At 42.2% G+C, this 24,247-nt stretch overlaps 1 protein-coding gene across 6 annotated transcripts in view; it reads left to right on the plus strand.

Moving 5' to 3' along the window:
• Window positions 1-24,247, plus strand: part of SLC20A2 (solute carrier family 20 member 2) — a 67,321-nt gene that overhangs the window by 37,909 nt on the left and 5,165 nt on the right. For 5 of the 6 annotated variants that reach the window (XM_024214698.3, XM_024214699.3, XM_024214696.3 and 2 more), the window contains 6 exons: window positions 2,766-2,862; window positions 5,457-5,573; window positions 6,144-6,350; window positions 8,506-9,097; window positions 18,471-18,656; window positions 19,280-19,364. In XM_024214698.3, coding sequence (XP_024070466.1) covers window positions 2,766-2,862; window positions 5,457-5,573; window positions 6,144-6,350; window positions 8,506-9,097; window positions 18,471-18,656; window positions 19,280-19,364 — 1,284 coding nt within the window. Of the gene's footprint in view, window positions 1-2,765; window positions 2,863-5,456; window positions 5,574-6,143; window positions 6,351-8,505; window positions 9,098-18,470; window positions 18,657-19,279; window positions 19,365-19,962; window positions 20,048-24,247 lie in introns of all 6 variants that reach the window. The other variant, XM_024214701.3, reaches the window with a different exon arrangement.

The following is a 24,247-nucleotide window of genomic DNA, read 5'->3' on the forward strand; positions in this document are numbered from 1 at the left end:
AGACTTGTGATGCTGCACAAGATGCCAGCAGACAAGAAGCTACATGCTTTGGACGTGTCCAGAATTCTGCTCTATTTTCTTAATAGGCCCAACCCTTTCTGGCTGTCTCTCTCCTTGTTTGTGGCCAGTTCTGGCACCCATCAGAAGGCCAAGCCATCTAGTGATAGAGAACCTCCAAATGGATCACAATGTGTGTTTCCACCTTCTTTCAGATGGCTGGCGAATCTCTCCCTCTGAACATCAATGCATACTCCACCAGGGCACAGGCAGCCTCTTCCGCCTGCTACAGGAACATTCCAGTCTCTGAGATCTGCAAGGCTGTAGGCAAGCCACTGACTCCTTGTAAACATTATGCCTTTGACAGGACAGCCAGGTCAAGTCCCAAGCTCAGGAGAGCAGTACTGCTACCACTGTTTGACTGATACAGTTGAAACGCCTCACTCCTACCATCCAGAGTAGATGCTGCTTGCCAGTCACCTGTAGTGGGATCTACAATGACACGTACTCAAAGAAGAGAGAATGGTTACTTGGCCTAGAGTAACTGTGGATCTTTGAGATGTGGTCCGTGTGGAACCTGTGACTCATCCTCAGCTGCCAATGGAACCGTGAGGAAACAGAGAATCATAGAATATCAGGGTTGGAAGGGACCTCAGGAGGTCATCTAGTCCAAGCCCCTGCTCAAAGCAGGACCAACACCAACTAAATCATCCCAGCCAGGGCTTTGTCAAGCCGGGCCTTAAAAACGTCTAAGGATGGAGATTCCACCACCTCCCTAGGTAACCCATTCCAGTGCTTCACCACCCTCCTAGTGAAATAGCGTTTCCTAATATCCAACCTAGACCTCCCCCACTGCAACTTGAGACCATTTCTCCTTGTTCTGTCATCTGTCACCACTGAGAACAGCCTAGCTCCATCCTCTTTGGAACCCCCCTTCAGGTAGTTGAAGGCTGTTATCAAATCCCCCCTCATTCTTCTCTTCTGCAGACTAAACAAGCCCAGTTCCCTCAGCCTCTCCTCATAAGTCATGTGCCCCAGCCCTCTAATCATTTTCATTGCCCTCCGCTGGACACTCTCCAATTTGTCCACATCCTTTCTGTAGTGGGGGGCCCAAAACTGGACGCAATACTCCAGTTGTGGCCTCACCAGTGCTGAATAGAGGTGAATAATCACTACCCTCGATCTGCTGGCAATGCTCCTACTAATGCAGCCCAATATGCCGTTAGCCTTCTTGGCAACAAGGGCACACTGCTGACTCAATCCAGCTTCTCATCCACTGTAATCCCCAGGTCCTTTTCTGCAGAACTGCTGCTTAGCCAGTCGGTCCCCAGCCTGTAGCAGTGCGTGGGATTCTTCTGTCCTAAATGCAGGACTCTGCACTTGTCCTTGTTGAACCTCATCAGATTTCTTTTGGCCCAATCCTCCAAATTGTCTAGGTCACTCTGGACCCTATCCCTACCCTCCAGCGTATCTACCACTCCTCCCAGTTTAGTGTCATCTGCGAACTTGCTGAGGGTGCAATCCATCCCATCATCCAGATCATTAATAATGTTGAACAAAACCGGCCCCAGGACAGACCCTTGGGGCACTCCGCTTGATACTGGCTGCCAGCTAGACATCGAGTCGTTGATCACTACCCGTTGAGCCCGACAACCTACCCAGCTGTCTATCCACCTTATAGTCCATTCATCCAGCCCATACTTCTTGAACTTGCTGGCAAGAATACTGTGGGAGACCGTATCAGAAGCTTTGCTAAAGGGAGAGGGAGAGTCCTGGCTGACCTACCCTTAGTGCCCTGGCATGAGGAGGCATGGGGTACATGCACAGCCACAACAGATCCTGCTATTCAAAAAAACTCAGGTCTTGTGCACATGAGGTAGATGCAAAACTACAGTGAGACCCCCATGACTACAACATCTTAAAGACCTGTAACTATTGGGTAATAGCAGTTCTTTACACTGAACAGCCTTACTTGTGAGGCACAAAAGGATTTATATGAATTTCCACTGTTACACTCATCTGCTACATTTATACATGTGGCTGTCAATATGCTACACCGATTTAATACAATTACCTATTTAGCACATGCAGAAACCTTTGTCAGCAGATGGAAACATTCAGTGTTTTAAACAGAGGCTAGAAATAGGATTTTAGAAATCACTGACTAGGTCACTGCAGTAATACCAGTAATACCTAGAGCCCTAGCAAGATCAGGGCCCCATGGAACTGGGTTCTGTACAAACACACAGTGAGAGAGTTCTTGCCCCAAAGAGCTTAGAGTCTAAATAGACAAGACAGATAAATGGGTGGGTGGGTAAATAGAGACACAGAGAGACGAAGTGACCTGCCCAAGGCCATTCAACAGGTCAGTGGCAGAGCCAGGGACAGAACCCAGGTCTCCTGACTGGAGTCCAGCGCCCCATCCACGAGACAATGCTGCCGCCCATATTTTTAAATTACTCGCCGTTGAACTGCTATGCTGACCTTCTTCCTCAAGCTGCTATCTTATTTGTGACTGGAAGCACCATTGCTATGAAAGTAGGTTTTATGAATAATCATACAAACCCAAATCTTTTCCTCACCATCTACCCAGGGTAACTGGGTTGGAGAGTAGGGAACACAGTGTTTGGAAATAGGGGGGGAAAGCCAAAAAATCCATCCACCTGATAGTGGGGATGGGTGATTTTTTTTCTCAGCCTTTGCTAGTCCTGGTTCTTGTGTACACAACAAACCCATGTGACTTTTCCTCTTTTCTCATTATTATGCAGGAAGACCCTGTACCCAATGGTCTTCGTGCACTTCCAGCGTTCTATGCTGCTACAGTAGCCATTAATGTGTTTTCTGTCATGTACGCAGGGGCACCAGGTGAGTGCAAACTCTTGCATGTGAAGTCCAGAAGGAAAGCTTTGTTCTGCCACGCATTAGTATTAACTCATTTTGTATTTGCTAACAGGTCCTGATGTGCACCGTTGAATAATAATAAAAACTTAATGCATGTTAAATTCTTATGTTAACAAATAGTACAGGCAAAGGATTAGTAGATCTCGCTCCATTAGTCTCCCAGAACCTTAATGGTTGTCTTGATTTTTTTAAATACAAATGTATGACAATCTGAAGATCAAGCAGTCTGTTCAGTGGAGGGTTTGATCTTTTTACTCTTAGCTCCATTGCTGCCCTCTTCTCTGTCACTCGTGGCTTCCTAGGAGGCGCAGGACCAGCCCACTTGGATTCTTTCGGGATGTTTTGCCGTAGAGGACATAGTGCTGCAGTCCCTCTAGTGCTGCTTGCGTGTTGTGAGAGTGGTCAAGCTTTTTAAAACTGCAGTTAGCAGCCCAGATCCTCAGTGGGTGTAAATTGGCATACCCAGTTGAGCTACATTGTGGAGGGCCTGGCCCAGTGTATCTAAATTCATTTCCTTTATTTTCCCCTCATGACAAGAAACTGTCCATAGCCAGTGTAGCATTAAGGCAACTCCTCTGAGGGGGGGGGTGTATTACGGAGACACTACTAGCAGCGCTACGTCGCCGTAGCTGTGCTGGCGTAAGCCGGAAGTGTAGAGGCAGCTTACTCCGACAGAAGGAGTTTTTCCGTTAGTGTAGGAACAGCACCTCCCTGAACGATGGTAGCTACATATGATGGAAGTGTTCGTCCCTCGACATAGCTGCATCTACATAGGGGGTTAGAGCAGCATAGTCAGAGGTGTGGTTTTTCACAGCCCTGACCAACGTAGCTATGTTGACTGACTTTTAAGTGTAGACCAAGCCTCATATAGTACATGGAAGGGACTGGGGATTCAACTGGGGGATGTTGCATATAGTACATGGAAGGGACTGGGGATTCAACTGGGGATGTTGCTGGATAGTACTGTAACTATTCCCTTCTCTTAATTGGATTGGTGCACACGCTGTTTAAGGGTAACCAGAAATGTTCCTTTCTAGTTCTGTTCACAGCGTGTTAGCCAGGCATTCTGCAGTGGCTTAATAAATAACATCAACAAAAGAGTAATTTTAACATCCTTCCTTTCTCATCACACTTTCTGAAATATATAAATGAAGAGAGAAGTCTGTTTTAGACACAGCAAAATAAGTGGTCAGACTCTGAGGCCCCTGTTCTGTAAGCTCTTACACAGGTGCTTAAGTTAAGCATGTGAGTATTCCCATGGTTTTCAAGATAAACACAAAGGTAAGTGTTTGCAAGATCAAGGCCCAAGTTCTTTCTTCCTTGAGGGCCTGATCCTGCAACTCCTAAACACGTAATCAAATTGAACTTGCACAAGGCGCTCTCTTGACTTCAGTGAGGCAACTTATGTGAGTACGAGTTACTCACCTGATTGAGGATTGCAGGATCGAGACCGTGGTGAGCAAGGCACTCAGGTGGCCTATAAAGCAGATGTTGAGGTGAGCATCAGGGTTTATTGTCCAAAGCAAAGGTTTACCGTAGTGGACAATATGTCTTGATGTATGCTAAAATACTGATGTTCGCACTCATTATGGGACTGGTCCAGCACCAGTGATGTTGATTGGAATTTTGCACTGACTTCTATGCGAGCAGGAGCAGGGCTTGTGTGCATTGTTGCAGAAATCCTGAGGACCAAGTCTTCAAATCTGTGCATGCCATTTTAGCCCTTCAAATATCCCATTGTGCAACCACACGAGTCAGGGTTACCTATGGATGGGTGTGTGGGGGAACCTGACCATCCCTCTCACATGAGTTACCAGTAGGCTGTGAACTGAGGACATTTTGCATGCAGTGCAGATGAGCTGATGATGTCACTTCCTTTGCTGACCGTAACAAAAAGCTGCTGTTCTCTAGTGGACAATCCCCAGAGGGGGAGACAACACCCACTTTGCCAATGTTACCTTAACATGAACTTTCTTCTGCATCTCAGGGTATAGTCGTGCCTAAATAGTGCACAAGAAAATCCTCGTGAAAGTATGGCCCCAAATCTCTAAGTGTTGCGGCCGACAGCAGCTGAGAATCTGTAACACTCAAGCCTATATTTTAAGAGGCTTTTCTTTATTCTTTTAGTCAGTGTAAATAAAGGAGTTGCACTGAATATTCTCAAGTGAAATTCCTCTTCCAATGCATTTGCTTTCAGTATAGTTTGTAAATCCACTTCAAACGTTAACTTTCTAACCATAAATAGTTCATTCTTGACCTCAGTGTATGGCATTTGCCAAATAAGTGAAATTTCATTTTTGCCATAATTGAGGTCTTAATCGGCCAAACTGACCCTTTTCAAAAGCTTTATCCCTTCCCTTGTACAGGCTTGCTGCATCAAAACAGAACTCCAGCCCTGCTGAAAGAGCTTATTGGCTACCAAGATGTGGGGTTCAGTTTTGTTACGGGTGCAGCAGAAGTAGGCAGTGTGTTATCTTTAGTACTGAAGTTGTAATATTTTAAGGAACTGACATTTTTGCACATTAACCTTTAACTTTCTTCTTCTTTTCTCTTCACAGTGCTAGGACTGGTACTTCCTATATGGATAATAGTCCTAACATCACTTGGTATAGCTATAGTATTTGCTGTTCTAGTGTGGATTTTTGTGTGTCCATGGATGAAGAGAAAAATAGCAAGTAAGTATTTAGTAGACAAAATGCTAGTGGTGTAAAATCCCTTGTGAACTTGAATATATTTATTTTAGGTTTTAAAATATAGGTGTTAAAGGAAAGAAAAAGGACTTGCACAATGACTGTATTTAAACCATTTCTTTTATTTTACTGTAAAGTTAAACTAATCAAGGCTTTTTGTTTTACAATAGGTTTTTAACTTAAAACAAAACTACCTTGCGATGTCCGCTGAACAGGGTTGTAGAGTTTAAAAAAATAGAAAGTTTCAGATTGCATTAGTAAATTGGAGGACTTCAATAACATCACCTAGTGAACTTGTAGATAGGCACAAGGCATTTTCATGGTTCTCAGAGAGGCTAATGAAGATAAATATGCTAGTAATTCCCATGAAAGAATGTATGTCTAGATTAATTAACAAAACAGAAACCAAACCACTCAAGTTGCTGTATTCAAGTTTATATTTTTAATGATACTGGCATTTTGTTAGGAATACCAGCAGTAGCATAGATAAGTTTGAATAACCGTAACCATCCTATAAAAGATTCGTTTAGAATTATAATCCTGGCATTTCTTTAGGCCGGTTAAAGAAAGAAGCCGCGTTGTCAAGGATATCGGATGAAAGTCTTGATAAAATTCAAGAGGAGGAGACACCTGTTTTTAAAGAGCTTCCTGGAGTCAAAGCAACTGATGAGAGCACAGTTCCCCTCACTGGCCCAATAACAGAAGCTGCTGGAGTGTCAGATAGTAGCATAGCAAATGGAAACCATCCCCGTGTGCCATATGGTAAGGAAACATGAACTGTCTTGTCTTTCCATTGTGTTGATGGGGTATCTTCGTCGTGGGCACGTGTTACATCCATCTATATTAAGTATAATTTTCTTACAAACCCTTCCTCTCATTGTGTATCCACTTGTATGTTTTCCTACAGCAGTTCATGTTAGCTATTTTTTTGCTTGCTCACAACTTAGTGAAAATATTCTTCTTTTTTGAGGTAAGTTTTCCAAAGATGATTTAAAAAACAAACAGAGGAAATGTTGTTTGGCAGTATTTGCGTTTTATATACAGCTGAAAAAGGAAATTCTTCTATTCCTAATAATACTTATTTCCTATTCTTAAAACCACATTTTAGAAGGCAGAGAGTACGAAAGCAGCTGAACTATAGATGTTCAAATTTAGCATGGAAATTCAGAGTGTACTGTTTTAGCTAGTTTGGGAAAATTTTGGGCTTGAGTTTACAAATTTATGACCATTTGGAGTATATCCACTAGAAGAATCACACTTACAGGTCCACACATACGTAAAGTATCTATGCATGTAATAAAGCTCTCGTTTGAAGCCCTGATTCTGCAAGCTGGTTTGTGCGGATGGATCCCTGTGCTCACACAGAGCCACATTGATTTGGATGGGGCTCTACATGGATGCAAGGGTTTGTCCATGCAGTTGGCATGGTTATGGCCTAAGTGTGCAGTGCATATAAGTAAATGCAGTTTTTCACAATTAAGAGGCACATTTGGCTGAGTGGTGCCTATTAGCTAGTCAGCTGGGAGTTTTTCTTTTTCTCATTGACACCGAAGCAGTGTCTATACTGACCTGTATTATTACTATTAATAGAGGACCATTTGATCTTGTGAGAACAAACTAATTGGATATACACCTCTACCTCGATATAACGCTGTCCTCGGGAGCCAAAAAATCTTACCGTGTTATAGGTGAAACCGCATTATATCGAACTTGCTTTGATCCACCGGAGTGTGCACCCCCCACCCCCACCCCCCCGGAGCACTGCTTTACCGCGTTATATCCGAATTTGTGTTATATCGGGTCGTGTTATATCAGGGTAGAGGTGTATTATCTCCATAAATGTATACTACCACTACAGACCTTTTTAAAATAAAACAAAACAACAACATTTTAATGTTGAATAGTTAAAATCCCCAAAGTTCAGAAATGGACAAGTTAAGGTGTCTTCAGCAATGTTAACTTAGCCACTCTGTGAATCCTGTAATCCACATTTAATATAAACATGTGTAGACAAGCATATGATATAGATAAAAATAGCTATGTGTCACTATGTTTATTATGTTAATAGAAGTAAAAAAAATTCAATATGTTTATTAAAATTTCTTTAGCAACTTTAACTTTTCCATTTCTAAATTTTAACTGAGCAACATTAACAACTTTATTTGTAATATTTGTAGAGTGCCCACAGTAATATGCTTTTATTCATAAGCTTTGGGGTTCAGTTTATGGAGTCAGTACAATCAGTGCTCCCAAAATCCGATGACTGACTACCAGTAAAGTCGCATGGCACTGTATTATTTATTTAGTGTAAAATTTTCAAACACACCTAAATCTCCATTTTCAAAAGTGACTTAGGCACTTTTAAAAATGGGAGTTAGATTTCTAAGTCACCGAGGCGCTTTTGAAAATTTCCCCCTTACTCTGAAGAAACCCATAGTCAGAGGACTGTTCCTGTCCAGGAATGCTTACAATCTAAATAGACAAGCCAAACAAAGGCGAGTAGGAAAGAAGTATTTACTACCATTTTAGAAATGGGTAATTCAGACATAGAGAGATTATGGGTCGAATTTTAAAAGTTGCCTCGTGTTATGCACCCAAATTCCAGTCTAAGGCACTTGCCCAAAGTCACACAGCAGATCTGTGGGAGATCTGGGACTTGAGCAAAGATGTACTGAGGCACAGATTAGTGCCTTAACCATAAAACCATCCATACTCCCAACTGTAGACATTCCCTTAAAAGTTAACCATGTTTGGTTTGAAATTGAACAGTGCGTTCATGTATCCGAGATGAACTTCTGTATCATAGCCTGCAGATGCCTGTCCCTTCAGCATTTACACCTTGGTTTGGTGTCTTGCTAAGCACAGAACTTTCATATTCCATATGATAGAAATAAAATCTCACCATCTGCCTTTACAGGAAGGGCTTTTTCTATGACGCAAACCACCATGAAATCTCCTGTTTCCAATGGCACTTACAATGTTGACAGCAGCCATGTGAGGAGTGATGGCCAGGTGTATCACACGGTGCATAAAGACTCAGGATTGTACAAAGACTTGTTACACAGAATACATCTGGACAGGGCAAACAACGATAGGCCCTCACAAGAAAACAATTACAAGATACTGCGTCGCAACAACAGCTACACTTGTTACACAGCTGCCATCTGTGGAATGCCAGTACATGCATCCTTCAAGGCAGTTGATCCACCAACCCCAGAAGACAGTGAAAAGTTGGTGGGAGACACAGTGGCCTATTCTAAAAAGAGAGTTCGCTATGATAGCTACTCCAGTTACTGCAATGCTGTAGCTGAGGCAGAGATTGAGGCAGACGAAGGTGGTGTGGAAATGAAGTTGGCATCGGACCTAGCAGATCCTAACCAACTCCCAGAAGATTCTGTAGAAGAGGAAAAGGAGGAGAAGGACACATCTCAGGTCCACCTACTTTTTCACTTTCTCCAGATCCTAACAGCCTGCTTTGGATCTTTTGCCCATGGCGGTAATGATGTCAGGTAAGTGTGTGAGAACTCACAAGCGGAGTGCTTTTTAATTAAACTCGGTGCTTGGAGAATTATTTGGCACCCAGGAGGGTGTATGTAAGCACTGGGACATCATTGCTTTGCTATAGAATCTTACTACATGGATATAGCCAATGTTTCTAAAGACTTGGGCTGCTCAATTAATCTTTTCTTTCCCCATAGCAGGAACCTCTTTTCTATTCTATGCTAAATAGTTCAAGTTTTGGTGAACTGCAGCACATGGAGGCCCCTGTCAGGGCCCTGTTGTGTGGTAGATTCGGTATAAACAAGCAAAACGAAGACAGTCCCTGCCCTCGGGAGCTATTTTTAGTCAGAGATCAGAGCCCATCAGCAAATGAGAAGTTTAGACTATTTTTGTCAATGTACTTAGACTGAAGTTAATCTTTCATCATGGTGCCCAATCATTCAGTGTGTTCAAGTCATGTAGAATTTCTCTGTTCTCATTTTACTAACCAAAACAGCATCACCAGCTCACTGTCTACTTCTTCCAAAGCTTGGGGGGGGGGGGGGGGGGGAGACTTCCCAAGGTACAAATGGGGCCCACCAGGGAGTTGCTGCCTCTTGTGCCTTTGAAAATATCCCGCTTAGTAATGCTGGTCCCAGTGCTAAACTGTGGGGCACCCTACTATTAACCTCTCTCCACTCTGAAGAGCAAACATTCTATTAGAAACTGGCTACAGTTTGTGTTGGGGGGTAAAGAGTTGACATGAAAACTAAACTTTGAGCCTGCTTCTGACACCTTTACTCATGGGGAATAGGATTTTACTCCCATTCATTTCAATGAGACCACTAGCATGATCTCCAAAGTCTGCCCTTCTGTAGGAGAAAAGACATGGCTCAGACTCTCGACAGTCTGACTTGGTGCACTTGATAGTTTAATCCCTTCATATAATTTTTCATTTTGACTAGATTCATACTTTGTTCTGGGATCCACTTTATTGCCCCACTTTGCCCATTTCAGAATATTTTTGTAATGTGGTTATGGGAACTAAACAAACGTTTAAGTGGTTTTAACTGGCTGCATATACTATAGTACATTATTATTATGATTATTTTGAGTCCAAGCTTCCAGAAAGGCTGTTGTTAAGCCCCCCAGCACTGCTTGCCAAGGTTAAAGCTGCTTCAGCCCCCTCAGTTCCCGTGGACAAAGTGGCCCTGTATCTTTGGTGAACTTTAGAAGGATGTGATTCAGATTCCCAGATAAGAGGTAGCCCCCTGAGTACTGAGCTGTGGAGCCACATCCCTTCAGGCTTGCAAGTTAGCCCCACAGAGGTCAGGAATTTCCACTCTAGCAAGGTAGTGGACTCTCATTTTTCAAGTTGTCCTCTAAAGCAATCCAGAGATTTGGAGAAAATACATCATTTAAGAGACCGTAGTCCCTGTGTCATCTGATGCCTTTTCAAGGTTATAGCCTAAACAACATTTCTAAAATCTGCCTATTCCTACCACCAAAACCCTGGGGCAGGCTCTCTCTCACATTCTGACTTCTGCAGCCTTTTTTCTTCTGTCTTCAGCTTCTCAACTTACCTGTTTTCAGTCCTTTACAAATGCTGCTGCAAAGCTTCTCTTTCACTCTCTCCCTTTGAATCCTGTCAGCTAACTTCCCTTTCCTTGTGTCGTAAGTTTATCTCTTAATCCACATCTTGAAGGCTCTGCACAGTTCATCTCCTCCTGCTCCCTTTCCAGGCTTCTCACTCCTGTCTTGTCCTCCTTCCCCAAGACTCCCCCTATATTGGAACACTCACCCCTCATTTGCCAAGTCTCTTCTGCCAGGCCCTTTACTACGGACCCCTCAAGTGTGGGAGAGGATAAAGAGAGAGAAGAGGGGGGAAGTTATAAATTATCAGCTGTATGAAGTTTGATGTTCGCCCTATTTTATATTTTATTTAAGTGCATTATAGTGATGTACAGGCTGCTTGATAATTACATTTAGTCTGAACAACTGATGTCTAATGTGGATTGTATTGTAAGCTTCCTGCAGGTCAGTGTTCTCCCATGCTTTGTACATTGTTGACTGGACTTTTGGTGCACAGTAAATAATAATATGGATATGTTCCATGTATTCCATCATACAGAAGAGACTGGGGAAGACTTTTGATTCAGGCCTTGAAGAGGTTAAATTGGTTTATTGCCTCCCAAACCAAGTTAGAATGGACTCAGTGACCTGGATGGCTGAGCCAGGAAATCTGGCCTTGACAGTCCTTCATGATGCATATTTCCACATGCTAATATCATACCAACCCCGCAAATAGCTCCGATTTTTGCATCAGGATTCAGCATTTGCAGCACTCTGGGCTCCTCTTTGGGCTGACATCAACAGGGATAGTAGCAATAGCGGCTGCCTGTTAAAAGAAGCAGAGGGCAATGATAATACCTTATTTGGCTGGTGGTTTCGTTCAGGCCACCTCCCTGCTGTAAGCTTAAACGTGCTGTGGCAACGACCCTGGATCTGTTCCAGGCCCTGGGACTAACTGAGCCAATCCAGGAGCCGTGTGACAACGTGGTGTGCATGTGCTGAACAAAAGCTAAAGAATTTTAAATCCCAGCTAAATGTGTTAGAACAGAAGCTCTGAAAAAATGTTGTTGTTAAACTTAATTAATTGTGTGGCGTGTACAGGTTTCACTGGCTCAGCACTCAGGCACAGGGGGAGCACACGGGACCACTCAGAGGTCAACACAAGAATGAAAAGGGCAGTTTAGAAAAAAGATGTGGCCCAAGAGAGTGTGACTGCATGCAGAGTTGCCAGTGTTTGATACGCTTGTCTGGGGCTAATTCTCCAAACAAGTTGGAAGGGCTGGGGCCCTACTCGCCCCCAGAGAGGGTTGTATGCATCTTCCGGAGAACTATGGATTTTAATGATCAGGAGCGCACTACTGTTCCTCTTGAAGTATTGTAAAAATACCTAACCGTCGGTGATGGGATCCAGCTAGGCATTCAGAAGTCTGAATTGATGGATGTCCCCAAGAAGCCTCTCAGTCCTGTATCTCCACACAAAGGGGTTCCCCTGCCTGTAGCTGACTTCTGGTGGGGGACCCAGTGACCTAATAACCCACTGGCATGCTGGGCACCTTCCTAATCCTCCGACACCATCAGAGGCATGGCGCACTGCTCACCAAGGGCTTGGTCCAAAGCCCACTGAAGTTAATGGAAAGACTTCCTCCGAATTCAGTAGTCTTTGGATCAGGTCCCCAGGGATGTGATGGATTCGCCATCCCTTGGGGTCTCTAAAAGAGATGCTCTAGTTCCACCACAAATTTCTGGACTTGCTGCAGGAATTCCTGGATGAAATCTAGGGCCTGTGTTCTGCATAGAGTCAGATTACGGGATCACGCCTGTGTGTGTGTTGGGAGTGGGGCGGGAGGAGACTCTCCCTTATTAGCTCATTTCCTCAGATTAAATTGGACGTTTTTCTAAAAGAAAACCATGCTCTGGTTCAAACAGGAATCCTATGGCCTGTGTGTTACACACGAGGGCAGACTAGGTGACCAGAATGGTCCCTTCAGGCTTATATTTATGAGATAGATTTTGTTTCTTCCCACCTCATCCACAAGGACCGGGAGTGTTGGAGGGGACAGATTCCTTGCTTCACAATGGGTTTCCTGTGTCAGCTGTGGCAACTCAGTCTTCCTGTGCTTCAGTTCCCATCTGTCCAGTGGGGATAATAGTCTCCCCTATTCAGGACTCATTAGGAATCACCTCCTCTGTCTCTGCTGCTGCAAGATGAAATTAGGTTGTCCTATATCCAGTGCCCTGGTGTGTGAGGCAGAGGGGAACTCGGGGGAGTATCTCTTCCTCTCCTCAAGATACCCTATCAGACTCTGTGGCCAGATGCTGGCCCAACAGTCAGATTCCCCTCCTCTCTGCCCCTGCGTAGCAGCAGCCTGCGCAGACTCCTCCAGGGCTAAGCACTGATCAGCAGATTTTGCCTTGCGTGTTTGCTGTGTGACACTAGCAGGTAACCCTTTCATTGTGGACTGGGCTGGTTCAAGTCAGAGATTCCATTTGCCAGTGAAAAGTGTATAGAATTAAAACTGTATTTTAATACAAAAAAGCATCTTTGCTGTTGCAGTTTATGAAGACTTTTCTATCTTCTGACCAATTACTAGCAGGGCTTTTAAGTGTCAGTGGCGAGTCTCTTACAGATCACTATGAGCCAACAATTTACTTGTTCTAAATTTACCTGCTGTTAATTTCAGTGACACTTTGTTCCCGTATTATGTAACAATATAAAAAGGAGGGATTGATCAGTTTTCACTACATCCTTCAAGTCAGATTTTCTGCCAGGCCGTACCCCCAGTCTGTTTCTGCACCCATAAGATTGCAGGTACCGGTAAGTGCATTTAGACGTCTACTTACCTATTTGGGCCTGCAAATCTGGTACTTAAACACCTAAATAATTTAATTTGGCCCTACAAACTGTGGGCACAGCAATGAAGTCTTGGTTTAAAAATTGTAAGTGATTCAATCAAGTGACTCTTCTTCCTTCCAGGCAGAATCGTTTTTGCAATCCTACACTACAGGGCTTCCAATCCTTTCCTTTGTGCTTCTGTTGACTTTATTATTCTTAGCTATATCTCAAGCATTCACAATGACTCCTTAGAAGATCCTCCTTAGAAGATATGTCAGCATATGGGAATCTTAGAATATTTTTGCTAATTGAAATTACCTTATGTTTAGCTAAAATGGATTTAATCTGCAATGCATTTAATCAGTGCAGTGCTTCTAAAAATCAGATTGTTATCTCCATTTTTCAGAGTTTTTACTAATTTGAACCATTTATTGCTGCTAGGGCCTTTCTCCAAATCCCTAAGACTCTTTGCCCAATTAAAAGTCAAACAATAAAAACACGTTTAAAGTAATACAATTTACCATGCAATTGGAATGTCTCATTTTTTTGTCATGCATTCCTAAAAGAAACTTCCTTCCTAATCATTGCTCCAGGCCAGTTCTTGGAGTTATTTGCTTGGGATGGAAGTATTCACACTGATCTGTAAGCAAAGTCCATTTATGGCAGTGTTTCTCACATCATTTTAGAGCTTGATTTCTCATGAAATAATGGAGTGAGAGTAAGGGCCTCATTTTAGATGGAAGAAAAGAAGATACAGGTGGTAGAAAATAATATAGTGAAGAGAATGGCAGGTAAGTGGAGGGTACGCAGTGTGTGCATGGAAGAAATTAGGGGAAAGATGGACTTGGGACTCTGAGCGATAGACTGGAGAGTGCACGGTTGAGGTGGGCTGGACACATGGTAAGAATGGGAAAAGAAAGACCATCAAAGAGAGCAAGAGGACTGCCAGAAAGGATGTGAAAGTCCGAGGATACGATGGAAAGACTCTGTCAAAAGAAGTTTGAAGAGAAAAAGACGAACTCCAAGACCTATGAACTCATGCCAAGGACCAGATGGAGTGGCAAACAATCATGGGCACCTCTTTCTTCCCCCATGTAAATGGGAAAAGGAGTTGTGAAATGAAGTGAAGTGTAAGAGTCGCATTCTACTTCAGCGCTTCCTAGGAGGTGCTGAGGACTCTCGACTCCCAGCGACTTGGGCAGGATCAGACACTAATACTTTATTCCAATGAAAGCTGGGACTCCAGTTTTGAAAGGCTATAAATGATTAATTCCTAGCCATGGTGGCTTGCCTTGTACAGTATAAGACCTTAAAGCTGTCCCTTGCTCCAGCTGTGTGTTTTGGTACTGTGCCAGGAGTAAATATAGCCAGTCCTGGACCCAGGACAAGTGTAACTGTCAATCCCTGAATTCTGCGTTCTCAGAATCCTACTCGCTGTTATCAGTTTGTAAAGAGAGTAGCTGCCTATTCGATGTTAAATCTATTGAATTATGTTTGACTTTTTAAAATTATTTATCTTCCGTTTTGTAATCACTTAGATGTGATTAGAATCTGATCATTACAATGCAATCTTCCTTTTGTGCTTTCTTGGGTTGGGGTAAGGAAAGTACCAATTAACAAGTCATATTGCAACATACCATATCAAGGAAAGTCCTGTACAATCAGTAAAGTATATTTGCCTTGGGTAAGAGTTAGTATGCTTTCTTTGGTGGTGTTAGCCTTGGCATTGTGTCACAGCATTCACAGAACCTCACCTTAGCCGTACAACTGGGGCCAGATTTCCAAAAGCATTCCTTTTACCTTTAGGTACTTAAATGAAGCATGTGTCCTGATTTCTCAAAAATATTGAGTTTCCGCTTGACAATAACAGGAGCTTCTGCTGGATGCTGTAGTCTGCTAAAGTGGCTGCAGGTATCGATTAATCCATAGAATCATAGAAAAGTAGGGCTGGAAGGGACCTCAACAAGTCATCAAGTCAAGCCCTCTGCAATAAGGCAGGACCAGGTAAACCTTGATCATCCCTGACAATCTCTCCCAGCTTGATGTTATCTGCAGATTTTAAAGCATATTCTCCCCTCGATTGTCCAAGTCATTTAATGAAAATATCAAATAGTACTGGACCCAGGACTGATCCCTGTGGAACTCTACTAGATACGCCCTCCCAGTTTGACAGCAAACCCTTGGTAGCTACTCTTTCAGTATGGTCTTTCAACCTGTTGTATATGCAACTTAAAGTAATTTCATCTAGACCACATTTCCAAACACTAAAATCAGGGTGTATCATGTCAACTGCTTCTCTCCTATTTACCAGGCCAGTAACTCTGTTAAAGAAGAAAATTAGGTTGGTTTGTTCTTGAGAAATTCGTGCTGGCTATTCCTTATAATCCTGTTCTAATCTAGGTGTTTACAGATTGATTGTTTACTAATTTATTCTAGTATCTTTCCAGGTATCGAAGTTAGGCTGCCTGGTCTATAATTCCCCAGGTCCTCCTTGTTCTCCTTTGAAAGTTAACTACTGTGTTTGCCCTTCTCCAGTACTCTGAGACCTCACGTGTCCTCCATGAGTTCTCGAAGATCATTGCTAACGGTTCCGAGATTGGTTCAGCTAGTTCCTTGAGGCCTGGTTTACGCTGGGGGGGGATCAATCTAAGATACGCAACTTCAGCTACGAGAATAGCGTAGCTGAAGTCAACGTATCTTAGATCGAATTAAAATTACTTACTTTGCGTCCTCGCGGCGCTGGATCGACGACCGCTGCTTCCCTGTCGACTTTGCTTCCGCCTCTCGCACTGCTGGAGTTCAGCAGTTGACGGGAGAGCGATCGGGGATCGATTTATCGCATCTACACTACACACGATAAATCGATCCCCGATAGATCAATCGCTACCCGCCGATCCGGCGGTTAGTATAGACATACCCTAAGACTAAGTACTTTAGGATGAATTTCATCAGGCCCTGCTGACTTGAGTACATCCAGCTTATCTAAATACTCTTTAACCTGTTCTTTTCATATTTTGGCTTGTGTTTGTTTTCCCCTGGTTGTTAATGTTAGTTGTATGGAGTATCTGGTCACCATTTCACTTTTTAGGGAAGACTGAAGCAAAATATGCATTAAACACCCCAGGCTTCTTGATGTCATCAGTGATTGACTTTCCTTTCCCGCTGAGTAGAGAACCTCATGTCCCTTTGTCTTTTTCTTTCTCCTAATGTAGTCACAGAACCTCTTCTTATCACCTTTTATGTCACTCATTCTGTGCCTTAGCCCTTTTGATTTTCTTCCTACATGCTTGTGCTATTCTTTGATACTCCTCCTTAGCAATTTGTCCTTGTTTCCACTTTCGGAAGAATTCCTTTGTGATTTTCTGGTCACTAAAGAGCTCCCGATGGAGCCATATTGGCCTTTTCCTATTCTTCCGATCTTTCCTTCACATTGGGATAATTTGCTGTTGTGCCTTGAGAAACTGCCATTCTCCTGAACTCCTTTTTCCCTTAGATTTTCTTCCCATTGGCTCTTACCTACCACTTCCCTGTTTAAGTCTGCTCTTTTGAAGTCCATTGTCCTTATTCTGCTGCTCTCAGTCTTTCCTTTCCTCAGAATTATGATAGTCACTCTGATCAGCTTAAGCCATAAAAATGTTAAATATGTTCCCTCTACGTGTATTTGGTAAAGAAATATTTAAAAGTATTTAATGTCAGTTCCTTTAGGCCTGCTTCACACATTCCTACATTTATTTTTTTCCTAATGCGAAAATCTGAAACATCAACAGAATAATGCAGATGTTAAATTTGATCCAGCCAACATAGCAGTTGTAAACTCTTAACAAGGATCTCTGATGTGTTGCTAGAAACTGCAGATTTCCCCCTGAACGCTGTCACCATATTCTTCCATAATTCTGGCTCTTAAGTCACTGAAAGGAATCCCTAAAGACCACAGAGTAACAGCATTGAATTGAGAGTTTAGATGAAGCATTTAATTTAGAGTTAGGTCTCTCCCTTTTTATGTCATTCTGACTTGATCAGCTGCAGGGCAAGACTTCTCATCAGCACTAAAGGCAGCATTAAGGTATAAGAACAGATGTTGCACATATTGGTGCTGCTGATACTTTCAGAGTGCAAGTCAGAGGTGTGTGCAAAGTTGGCTTACACGCTCTCTGTTGCCTTTCTCTGACCCTGGCACAACTTCTGTGCAGAGCTGGGTCCACGGTGTCATGTCAGAGCAGCCTGACAATTGCTTTACCTTGTAATAGCTGTAACTGGCCACAAAAGGTTGATATTGCAGCCAGAGTTTAACATGGTGCAGAGGCACACCAGCCATGTCCCAGTATTGCCACCCCTGAGCCTTCAAAAATGAGATTTAAAAAAAACCCAGTCACCTTCTTGTAACTGTATCAGAGGGGTAGCCGTGTTAGTCTGGATCTGTAAAAAGCGACAAAGAGTCCTGTGGCACCTTATAGATTAATAGACGTATTGGAGCATAAGCTTTCGTGGGTGAATACCCACTTCGTCAGACGCATGGCATTCTTGTAACAGTTCCTCTTCGAGTGCTTGTTCGTGTCCATTCTAATCAGGTGTGTGCGTGCACACGGGCACGGTAGCCGGAAGATTTTTCCCACAGCAGCATCCGTCAGGTCAGTACGGGTGCCCCCTGGAGTCGCGCCTTCATGGCGCCCAATATGGAGCCAAGACATCTGTAAGGTACCAACTATCCAGCATTTCTGGAAAATTATTTGCATAATAGAAACTTCTGTCAATTTCTGCCATAGTGATCAACAGTGAAATGTAGGCAACAAGGGGCTCCCGAATTTGGATCTGATCCCATTTGTCACACACTGCAGTCTTCCTTACAAATGACGTTGTACAAAGTTTTAATCTATTTCATGAGGTGGGATTAGAATAATGCTACACCCAGTTTTGGAGAAAAATGAATACAACAAATGTGACTTGTTGAAAAGCACTTGCCTCTGTTTTTATAACCCCGATATATTTTATTTTCTCAGCAATGCAATTGGTCCTCTGGTAGCTCTGTGGCTTATATATGAACAAGGAGGTGTAATGCAAGAAGCTGCCACTCCTGTCTGGCTGCTGTTTTATGGAGGCGTTGGGATCTGTGTAGGTCTCTGGGTCTGGGGTAGAAGAGTTATCCAGACTATGGGTAAAGACCTCACTCCAATCACACCGTCGAGGTATGTACAAGATTACTAATTTGATTGCCTGAATTTCTAATAGGATCTAGTTTGAGAAATTGCTGCTGTAGTCTTGCTTTTAATTGTGTGGACTGCTGGGTTTGCTTTTGATTTGATTCTAATGGTAACTTTTTTGACCCGCTACCTTGTTAAAATATCCCTGTAAATGAATGTGGTATGAGTTTGAATTGGAGAGGTCTAGTTGACCAATGTATTCTCCTGCTGTCCTAATTAGCATGTGAAACTATGAAATTTGGAAATCACAAAATTAGTTTTCCCCATGTGCTTCATAACATTAAAAATATGAATCTGACTCTTATTTTTGCTTTAATGCATTCTAGACCTCTGCTGCCACTCACCGAATGACTAAGCATGATTCACTGGACTGTAGAGTAGTAAAACAGCCTGAAGCAGTGAGCTGTGCAACCAGTTTAATGCAGATAACTAGTGTGTATTGTTTCCATTATTCAGTAGTCCATTGTTCTCCTAATGTAATTCTATGGCCAAATCAGTTGGAGATAAACAGTTGAAGAAGATACTGGTAAGACTTTGGCACACTGCATGGTGTCAGTCCAAACTGATACAAAGAGTGACTGTGAAGTGTTTTCTTATGCTTCCTGCAGTGGGTTCACTATTGAGTTGGCTTCGGCGTTCACAGTTGTGGTAGCTTCCAATGTTGGACTTCCTGTCAGTACTACACACTGCAAGGTATGCTTTTGCCATGTGACTCAGTCATGGCAGTCTGGACTGTACATCTTTAAGTTTGCTGCTCAGGTCGCTGTACAATGGCATGATTCAATGCAGGAAAAAGCTGAAATAGTTCTCTTCTGCAAGGCAAAATCAGATTTCTGTTGAGGCATGGCCCAGTTCTGGTCTTTCAAAAACAAACAAAGAAAGAAAGAGATTTACATCAATGTAGAACTGGAAATGTTCACTGCAAAAAATACATTTTTGATTTTCAGATTGAAACTCAATTGTAACTGGGGCATAGGAGCACACAGGGTTTGAACTCAGTAGGCTCTGCCCAAAGTAACCCTTCACAAATATGGCATCCACAGCTCTAAAGAGAGAATGATCACAAGCAAAATTAAACAGTTCCATAGTATGTTGGGAGTAGAAGCAGATGATTTGCTTTCCTTTGATCATGCCATTTGAACCTAGATCTGTAGCATTCCTCAGTGTTCAGAGGCTATGACACCTTCCATCGTTCATACTTCACTGTCTTGATAAGTGCATGGCATGGGATTTCCTTCATGTAACTCTTATACTACAACATTTCCATCTATCTTTTTTTATTTCTTCACAGTGGATTTTGCATTGAAGTAATGTGTGCGCTAACGGTACTTGTAGCCTCAAATGTGGGTATTCCAATAAGCTCCACTCATTGCAAGGTATTGGAGTTTGCAGTGATAATCTCAATCTATAACAGTCAAATTCTGAGAAATGCTGATCGTTGCAGTTTGCCTTCATTATGTTTTGCACCAAATAGATTTTGATGACCACAAACAAACAAAAAAAATTACATTCAAAAGAACTACACAGATGCAAAGTTAAGACTGAGCAATTGCACAAAAGGGTGGAAAGTTTAAGGTTCTTACCATAATGTTAATTTGGCCAGTGTGAATCTGACTAGTGTAGTTTACTGTTCACAATGTTACATGTATACCTTATTGTAGACTTAGGTAGTCACGTTAACATATGTTCAGCGGTCTTATGTTGAGCATCCTCAATAAAGCACGGTGCACATGCAACATGTAGTGTTCAGACAATTAGCTTAAATTGCTAACTATGGCTAGTAGAAATGCAACATTCCTATGCCATGAGAAGCTCTGAAATGTAAAAGGAAAAAATCTTTATTTTTGCAACAGCCAGAGCCCTGTCCCTGTGGAGAGATCCAGGAGGCCACAGAGTCACTAACCCCAAAACGTTCGGTATCTTTTGGCTGTTGCAAGGTATAATGTTTGTGAGCCAAGCAGGTTCCATCCACAAGGAGCCAGTTGTAGCAGCAGAGCCTGGAACTTTCGGTTTTGGCCATTGGTTCACATGCCAGAAAGTTACTCTGGAACGAGGCTTTTGGTAGAGTTAGCCTGTATTTATTCTAATCCATGAAGCCTATGCTTTAACACACAGGGGCTTCTGAATAGCTTGTACTGCACGTGACAGGCAGATTTGATTAGCTTGTCTATGCACTGAAATAACAATGGAAAATGGATGTTATAAACATCCTCTGTACAGAAGTGTGTACTTTAGCAGGCACCACTGTTGAATGCAGAACTACTTGTTCTATACATCTGTCGTTAAACAGAGCATATGAAGGCGAACTGCACTGGTTTGAAACCAATCTGAAGGTAGCTGTCATCGAATATCTACAAATCATTTTTGTTTTTCTCTTTTGAAGTTTTAACTGCTTTCCTAATCTTTAATTCATCAAAATCATTATTAATAAACTAAACTTTCATAGTGTTTAGAGCTGGATTTACCAATGCCGTCATTGCTGATATCTTTTTAAATTCCAAGAAAAACCAAAAATTACATCTTGCTTACACACTAAACCAGACTGAAATTTGATACAGTAACCTTACACAATAGATGGGAAATACAAGCTGATACAAAATTTGTGTGAAATGTATAATATACGTAGGACTTCTGATTGTCTGTTTTTGATATCGGGGTGTATTATCAGTTAAAACTTATAAACAAAACACCTGTTTTTTATCCAGTAAACACCAGACATGTTTACTTGTATCTAAGGTACACAGAGCAGTAATGCAGACTGTGGTGGTGTGATTTCTAAAGTGCACTAATATGTTGCACATTAATTGGTCCATGCAGGCCCTGCTGGTGCGCACTAAAGGTTCACTAGAGTGCTTTAACATAGTGCTGTTTGAGAGAGTTCTACATTAAAGTGTACTAGGGAACATTACAAATATTACTCATTACAATATTTACAAAGAGAGCCTTGAAAGACCCTGATTTTTGGACACAGAAGTGTAGGACTGGAAGGGACTTCAATAGATCAACTAGTCCAGTCCTGTGCACTCCAGACAGGACTAAGTAATAACTAGACCTTTCCTGGCAGATGTTTGTCTAACCTGTTCTTAAAAACCTCCAATCATGGAGATTCCACAACCTCCCTAGGCAATTTATTCCAGTGCTTAACCACCCTGACAGTTAGGAAGTTTTTCCTAATGTCTAACCTAAACCTCCCTGGCTGCAATTTAAGCCCATTGCTTCTTGTCCTGTCCTCACAGGTTAAGGAGAACAATTTTTCTCCCTCCTCCTTGTAACAACCTTTTATGTACTTAAGTGTCATAATGTCCCCTCTCAGTCTTCTCTTCTCAATACTAAACAAACCCAATTTTTTCAATCTTCCCTCATAGGTCATGTTTTCTAGACCTTTAAATCATTTTTGTTGCTCTTCTCTGGACTTTCTCCAGTTTGTCCACATCTTTCCTGAAATGTGGGTGCCCAGAACTGGATACAATACTCCAGCTGAGGACGTATCAGCGCGGAGTAGAGCGGAAGAATTACTTCTGGTGTCTTGCTTACAACGCTGCTGCTAATACATCCCAGAATGACGTTCGCTTTTTTTTGCAACAGTGATATATTCTTGACTCATATTTAGCTTGTGATCCACTATAACCCACAAATCTCTTTCTGCAGTACTCCTTCCTAGACAGTCATTTCCCATTTTGTATGGGTGCAATTGATTGTTCCTACCTAAGTGGAATACTTTACATTTGTCCTTATTGAATTTCATCCTATTAACTTCAGACAATTTCTCCAGTTTGTCCAGATCATTTTGAATTTTAATGCTATCCTTCAAAACTCTTTGCTATCCCCTCCCAACTTGGTATCATCCGCAAACTTTATAAATATACTCGCTATACCATTATCTACATCATTTATAAAGATATTGAACAGAACCAGAGCCAGGACTGATCCCTGTAGGACCCCATTCAATATGCCCTTCCAGCTTGACAATGAATCACTGATAACTACTCCCTGGAAATGGATTCCCAAGCAGTTATGCACCCACCTTATAGTATTCCATCTAGATTGTATTTCCCTAGTTTGTTTCTGAGACAGTCATGAGAGACAATAGCAAAAGCCTTACTAATGTCAAGATATACACACATCTGTCACTTCCCCCCTATCCACAAGGCTTGTTACCCTGTCAAAGAAAGCAATTAGGTTGGTTTGACATGATTTGTTCTCGACAAATCCATGCTGACTGTTACTTATCACCTTGTTACTTTCTAGGGGTTTGCAAATTGATGTGCGTGGTTATTTGCACCATTATATTTCTGGGTACTGAAATTAAAATGACTGGTTTATAATCCCCCAGGTTATCCTTATTCCCCTTTTTATAAATGAGCATTATTTGCCCTCTTCCAGTCCTCTGGAATCTCTCCCGTCTTCCATGAGTTTTCAAAGATAATCGCTAATGGGTCAGATATCTCCTCAGTCAGCTCCTTGAGTATTCTAGGATGTATTTCATCTGGCCTTGCTGAACTGAAGACATCTAACTTGTCTAAGTAATTTTTAACTTGTTCTTTCTCTATTATAGCCTCAGATCCTAGCTCATTATCACTGGTGTTCACTATGTTAGATGTCCAATCACTACTAAACTTTTTGGTGAAAACAGACAAAAAAGTCATTTAGCACTTCTGCCATTTACATATTTTCTGTTATTGTCTTTCCCTCCTCATTGGGTAATGGGCCAACCCTGTCCTTGGTCTTCCTGTTGCTTGTATATGTTGAATGTTTTTTTGTTACCCTTTATGTCTCTAGCTAGTTTAATTTCATTTTGTCCCTATATGATTGTGTTGGGTTTTTTTTATAGTCATCCTTTGTAATTTAACCTAGTGTCCACTTTTTTAGGGCTCTTTTTTGAGTTTCAGATCATTGAAGATCTCCTGGTTAAGCCATGGTGGTCTTTTGCCATACCTCCTATCTTTCCTACACAGTGAGATAGTTTGCTCTTGTGCCGTTAATAATGTCTCTTTGAAAACTGCCAACTCTCTTGAACTGTTTTTCCCCTTAGACTTGCTTACCATGGGATCTTACCTACCAACTCCCTGAATTTACTAAAGTCTGCCTTCTTGAAATCCATTATCTTTATTCTGCTGTTTTCCCTCCTACCCCATTCCGTAGAATCATGAATTCTATCATTTTACGATCACTTTCACTCAAGCTGCCTTCCACTTTCAAATTCTCAACCAGTTCCTCCCTAGTTGTCAAAATCACATCTAGAACAGCCTCTCCCCTAGTTGTTTTCTTCACCTTCTGAAATAAAAAATTGTCTCCAATATGGTCTAAGAACTTGTTGGATAATCTGTGCTCTGCTGTGTTATTTTCCCAACAGATGTCTGGTTGAAGTCCCCCATCACCACCAAGTCCTGTGCTTTGGACAATCTTGTTAGTTGTTCCAAAAAAAAGCCTCATGCACCTCTTGTTCCTGGTTAGCTAATCTATAGTAGACCCTTGCTATGACATAAGCCTTGTTTTTTACCCCTTTTATCCTTATCCAGAGACTTTCAACAAGTCTGTCTCCTATATCCATCTCATCCTCAGTGCACGTGTATATC

This window comes from Terrapene carolina, unplaced genomic scaffold (genome assembly GCF_002925995.2).
Source record: "Terrapene carolina triunguis isolate 2854851 unplaced genomic scaffold, T_m_triunguis-2.0 Scaffold136, whole genome shotgun sequence".
NCBI lineage: Eukaryota > Metazoa > Chordata > Testudines > Emydidae > Terrapene > Terrapene triunguis.